General features: G+C 50.4%; 1 protein-coding gene across 4 annotated transcripts in view; it reads right to left on the reverse strand.

The window, feature by feature from the left end:
- Positions 1-308: 308 nt before the first annotated feature.
- The window catches only part of Pomgnt2 (protein O-linked mannose N-acetylglucosaminyltransferase 2 (beta 1,4-)), a 21,862-nt gene continuing 15,995 nt past the window's right edge, over positions 309-6,175 (reverse strand). For 3 of the 4 annotated variants that reach the window (XM_008849479.2, XM_017802313.2, XM_008849478.2), the window contains 2 exons: positions 3,590-3,702; positions 309-2,610 (listed from right to left, as the gene is read on the reverse strand). In XM_008849479.2, coding sequence (XP_008847701.1) covers positions 765-2,507 — 1,743 coding nt within the window. In that variant the 5' untranslated portion in view covers positions 2,508-2,610; positions 3,590-3,702 and the 3' untranslated portion in view covers positions 309-764. The remainder of the gene's footprint in view (positions 2,611-3,589; positions 3,703-6,175) is intronic. The other variant, XM_008849480.2, reaches the window with a different exon arrangement.

The raw sequence follows: 6,175 nt of genomic DNA on the forward strand, positions 1-6,175 counted from the left end.
GTTAGTGGAGGATGCTTTTTCCTCAGAGGTATAGGCACTGATTAGATGCTCATGCTCCTGTAAACAAACCCTAAACAAAACTCATTGGGTCATAAAAACACACACACACACACACACACACACACACACACACACACACACACACACACACAGGCATGAAAGTTTTAAGAGCTAGTTGGGACGAGGAAGGGGGTCAGTGAGAGGGGGTACATAAGTGAAATACATTGTGTACATGTGTGAAAACGTCATAATGAAACCCATTATCAGGTATAATTAATATATGCTAACAAAACACTTAACAGACTTGGTCAAGATGTTCATAACCTTTTAATGACTGTTCCAAATACACCATTCACTTGGCTACAGGTGCCACTCAGAGATGAACCACCCAGCCTGCCAACCACATGATCACTCTGTATCCAGAAGTCTGGATACTGGTGCAAAGGCAATGGTAGGCAAGAGTGAGATCACCTAGTGAGATAGCCCCCTGGGATCTGACTGTCCTGCTCTCCCCATCGCCCTCCTCATTAAGGAATTCCTCCCAGGCAGGGAGCTCAGGGTGGCAGAAGGGGACCGGCACCATCTCTTTAGGCAAAGAGTTCTGTGAACACACCCTAGAGGCAGTAAGAAGACACAGGTAGCAGGCCCAGCCCAGGCCTACTCAATAAATAGATAAGTAAACACCAGAGCTGCCAGCAGGATAGCGGGCCCAGGAATGCCGATCTGTAAAAGCCTCCTCCCAAGGCCTGGCCAGGGCCTGCTGGCTACGTGCTGCACGCCAGCACATCTGCAAAAGGTCCCAGGAGGCTCTTATTGAAGATGCAGCGGACCCACACCAGGTAGGTGGTGAAAGGCTTGATGTTCTCAGTGAAGGTGTGGTTCTGCAGGGTCAGCATGTAAGGCACGTAGGTGTGCTCCCCCTGCTCCTGCAGCCACACCTCGTACTTCACCTCCCTCACCTTCAGGTACTTGAGGTTCCATGGGATCTGCCAAGATACTGTGAGGTGGGCCTCAGTGGCACCCTGCACTGATGCCTGGCATCGTGCCTCCCGTACCTTGCCAGGGTACAGGCTGACTGTCCATCTCTGCTTCCGAGGCCCTGGCTGACCTTTCACCACATGCCGAATGGACTGCATGAGGGATGGGATGTCCACCCTGGTGTCCTGGTAGATTCGGAAGAGCCACTCAGGGTTCCGGCAACAGAGATGTCTTGGGACCTCACGGCTCTGCAGGATACGGGCCTGCTCAGCTCGATCCAAGTGGGTGATGCCCCCGTGGTCCCAGGGCCGCTCTGGGTGTGTGACTGTGTTCTCTCGTATCATGTTCCGCCAGGCTACATACTGCAGGTCCATGCCCGGCAGCATGGCCAGAGTCTTATAGGGGGTGTAGTGGTCAGGATTGACAGCATAGGGGAAGAGCTCAACCACGGTAGCTCCACGAGGCAGGAAGAGGGCAGTGACAAGCTGGGCCCCGTGCATACTGACCAACATGGAGGCATTGCTGACCAGCCGCACGACATCGGCAAAGCTGTGGTCCTCCAGGGACACAGTCACGGTCTTCATCTGGAACTCCTGGGCAAGCTCCAGCAGCAGCTCTGCCTCATTCAGGATGAGTCTGTTCTGAGTGCGGCTGAAGACCAGAATATATTCCTCACCTAGGGGTGCCCCAGCATGGCTCACATTCAGCTGTTCTGTCATGAAGCGGGTGAACTGCCGGATCTCGTTGCCGGAGACAAGGATGTTGGCCTTTGGGCCCTGGGGCTGGACAAAGCCATACTGGTACCAGGTGGTGACCTTGGACAGACCCACAAAAGCATGGGAGAAGCAGAGAAGCCTGCCCAGTGTCTTCAGCTGTGCCCGTAGCAGTGGCTGCTTGGGGCTAAGAAGCTTGTACAGATCAAAGTGTGCACCCTCGCCCCAGCCCTCCATGAAGAAGAGCCGGGCCTCCTGGGCCAGGCCAGGGAATTGCCGAAGTGTGTAGAAGAGCGGGAGTAAGTCGTCATGGAAGACATGCATGAGGTTGTCGGGGTTGAAGCGGTTGGAGATGAGGGCCACATCAGGCACAAACACTGGCTTGGGCATGAAGCGCAGGGCTGCAGCGGGCAGCTCCACAAAATTGAAGTACTGGGTATTGTGGTCCTCCACTGTGGACAGGTCAAGCAGGGCTGGCTGGAAGCGCCGGGAACCCAGGTTGGGCAACATGACGGATGAGTTGCCATGGAAGAAAATAAACTCCTCGGCCTCGTTGGAGTAGCAGAGCCACTTGAAGCGGCAGATGCGGTCTGTGTGTGTGCGGCCCGTGCACACCATGTGGGTACCACCCTCCATGAGGGCCTGCAGGGCCTTTGGGTAGTCGATCCTCAGCCCTTGGACTGGATCCAGGGACTTCTGCCTGTGGGCCAGCTCCTCCTCCAGGGTGGCCACATGTTCCCGCAGCCGCACGTACTTCCACAGGACAGCAGCCAGCACAGACACCAGGAGAGCACTGAACACAGCTGAAAGGTGCATCCTATCACCACCAGGGGCCCTAGTGAGATGATGGCTGCTGGGCAGTGCCACAGGCCAGGTGGCCTTCACCCATCCCTACATGTGCTAGAGGACCAGAAAAAGCCTGTAAAGGGAGAGAGAGGAAAGGAGTCAGCCCAGTAGGGAGTCACAGCTAACTCTCACAATGCCAAGCACTGGGCATGTCCATCCATACCTGCTTCTTCAGTAAGCTTCCAGGTGATTCTGGCCTACAGCTGGCCCAGAAAAACAAGTGGTTATAATTCAAATGACAAACTGCTATTTTTAATATTTTGTGTGTATATGTAGTGTTGCACATGTGTGTTTTGAGGCCAGAGGTACCTTTCCTTAATTGCTCTCCACTATATATATATATATATGTATGTATATGATATATAACACATATATGGTAAAAGATATACATAAAAAAGGATAAATATATATTATATACATATAATCTTTTCTGTTTTTTTTTTGAGACAGGGTCTCCCTGTGCCCCAGCTGGCCTGGAACCGGCTATATAGACCAAGCTGGCTTCAATTTCACAGCAATCCACCTGTCTCTGCCTCCTGAGGGGCTGGGATTAAAGGCGTGCACCACTATGCCCAACTGTACCTATTTTTGAGACAGGGTCTCTCACTGAACCTGATGATTACTGATTTGGCTATACTGACTGACCAGTGAATTCCAGGGATCCTCCTGTCCCCACCTCCTGGTGCTAGGACTACAGGTGGACACTACTACATCTGGCTTTTTATGTGGCTGCTGTCAACTGAACTCAGGTCTTCATGTTTAACTGGCAAGCACTTTATTGACTGAGTCATTTCCCAAGTCCCACAGCTGTTTGTTTAGATGAGCTGGCTCAGAGTTACATTGGCATCACTTGGTTGCAGAGCTGAGAGGATGAGGATGGCTTTTCAGCTGTCACAAGAAGCCACAGCCCCTCTACCTCTTAACTGTTTCACATTTGGGATAGTGTAGAGTGTTCTACTGGGGAATCTGGAAATAAAGGTCAGGTACACTCATTCTAAACCCAGCTCCTTGGCCTCCTAGATGGCTTTTCTCCTGGAACTTGGGCTACTCACTGGAAGCAATATGGAGGTCAGCAATGATCCATTAGTTGAAACTTGCAGATGCTGACACCCAACCATTTTCTGATGTACAGCCATTTCATTCAGTTATGTCTCCTAGAGGAAGTCTACAGTGGAGGAGAAAAGAAAGAGGGTTGGAGCGCCTGAGAGTCAATAAAGAGCTACATGAGGCATGCGGTGTTCCCAAGCACTGTGGATGCACTGGTTGCCTTCACGACTTAGAGCTGAGGCTGGCCAGTGCTGAGGCAGGAGCTAAAACTTCTCAAACAAGATTTTAAATCCAAACAGAAGAATCTTCCCAAAGATGGAGAATGAGGCCAGTCAATGAACATGGCCAGATGTCACCTGTGGCACCCTGGATGAGGGCCAGTGCCCCGGAATGAGGGGACGTAGTTAGTCCAGGTTCCCACCCAATGGCCACCTGTTGACCACGTGTAGAGTAGCTTGAGGACACAAGCAGCATCTAAGGATAGCATGACAGGAACGACAAGGGGCCCTGGTAATATCTCTGATCCCTACTTTCCTGCTGTGAGAGAGAACTTCCATAATCTTTGAAGCCAGGCTGGGTTGGGGTTCTGGCTCCTCACTGACAAGAACATCATGATAGTCTGAGGGAACAGCTCTTTCCCTCTTACATGAGGCAAGTGCATAATGCGAGGGCACAGCTTTCCAAACGCTGTGTTCTCACCCGATGGAATGACATAGACTGGGCACCAGTTTCCCCGTTGAGCCCACTATCCTGGGTAAATGAAACTTTCCCTAAGAAACCTCTATATGAGAGCAAATCATTGACTTTGCCACAGAGGACCTGCAGCTTGTTACCGGGTGCCATCTGCTGGAGAGAACAGGGACTGCGAGAACCTAAGAGGCACAGTACAGGTAGCAGGTGGGGGGAGCGGGGCACAGGACATGACAAGTTGAGGCAGGAGCTGTCCAGAAGGCCAGAAGTTTAGTGTGGCTGGAGGGCATTTACAAAGAAACTCAAATAATCAGCTAGGGCCAGCTCAATGGTTAGATGCTAGTCCAAGGGATTTGAACCTTGCAATGGGAGTTGCTATAGATCTTTTTAAAGTTATTAATATATTTCTTTACTTTTGTGTGTTTGTGAACGTGTCACATGTAAGTGTGTGGGCATTTGTGTGCAGTGCACACATGCGTGTGTAGAGGTCTGAGGACGATTTGTGGGAGCTGGCTCTCTCCTTCCACCACCACCATGTGAATCATGGGGATTGAATCAGGAGATCAGACTTGGCAGCAAGCACCTTTACCTGCTATCCCACCAGCCTAGTCTTTGGGCAGAACAGCCTAGAGGCAGGCAGAGACAAGGAGAACAACATAGGCTCAGGGCTCCATTGTTTGGGGCCTTGAGGAGGATGAACAAAGGGCTCAGTGGTCCTGCTCTTCATTAAGAGGGTACAGGAACATGGGTCTCAAAGTCTGCAGAGAACCTGAACTTTAAATTCCTATAGACTTACCAGGAATGATGGTGCATGCCTTCAATCCTAGCGTTCAGGAGGCAAAAGCAGGCAGATCTCTAGGAGCTCAGTGAGTTCCAGGCCAGCTAGAGATATACAGTAAGATCCTATCTCAACAAAGCAACACAACACAAAACAACAAAATTCCTATGGACTTAAAGCCAGCCCTTGAATGAAACTCCTTTTCACTTCCCAATGGGTCTTCTTAGCTCCAAGAGAAGGTGATGTCCCAGCCTCCCCAAGGGCCCTATAGTGAGGAAAGTCTTGAGACCGTGAACTCAGTGTCTTTCACACAGGCCTTCATATTATTTTGGAACAATGGCCAAACATTTCTATTTTAGCCAAAGGCTGAGAACCTGGGGCCCCATGGCACCCTCTTGTGAGAGCTGACTTTTTACTACAGCTGCCAGCAGCTCTGTCCTCCAGGGGAGGGTCCCTTTGAGCCCAGAAACTCTTCAGGGGAGAATTTTGCTTAAATTTCAGCGTTTTTCTGTCTTTTCAAACCACCTCCCCTACTAATGAAGAAAAACTCTCAGGCCCGAGTCTGACTTGTGAAGCCCAGGATCCTCTTCCCTGCAGGAATCCCTCAGACTCTTCTGTGGTACAGACGAGAGAGGGAGAGGGAGAGGGACGTCCCTTTGAGCCCAGAAACTCTTCAGGGGAGAATTTTGCTTAAACTTCAGTGTTTTTCTGTCTTTTCAAACCACCTCCCCTACTAATGAAGAAAAACTCTCAGGCCCGAGTCTGACTTGTGAAGCCCAGGATCCTCTTCCCTGCAGGAATCCCTCAGACTCTTCTGTGGTACAGACGAGAGAGGGAGAGGGAGAGGGAGGAGGAGAGGAGAGGGAGGAGAGGGAGGAGAGGGGGAGAGGGACGAGAGGGATATCCGGAGTCGCTGCGCCCTTTGCCGGTGGCTCACAGTGTGTAGGCTCACCAGCCGGAGGACAGTCTGCGGTGTCTGGCTAGGATGGCATATTACTGAAGATTCTCAAACTCCTAATTTTTTTTTTTTTTTTTTTTTTTTTTTTTTTTTTTTTTAAAAAAAAAAAAAAAAAAAAAAAAAAAAAGAGGACGATAAATCTTTCACTGTGATATATCAAAATAA

This window comes from Nannospalax galili, unplaced genomic scaffold (assembly GCF_000622305.1).
Source record: "Nannospalax galili isolate Female #2095 unplaced genomic scaffold, S.galili_v1.0 scaffold443, whole genome shotgun sequence".
NCBI lineage: Eukaryota > Metazoa > Chordata > Mammalia > Rodentia > Spalacidae > Nannospalax > Nannospalax galili.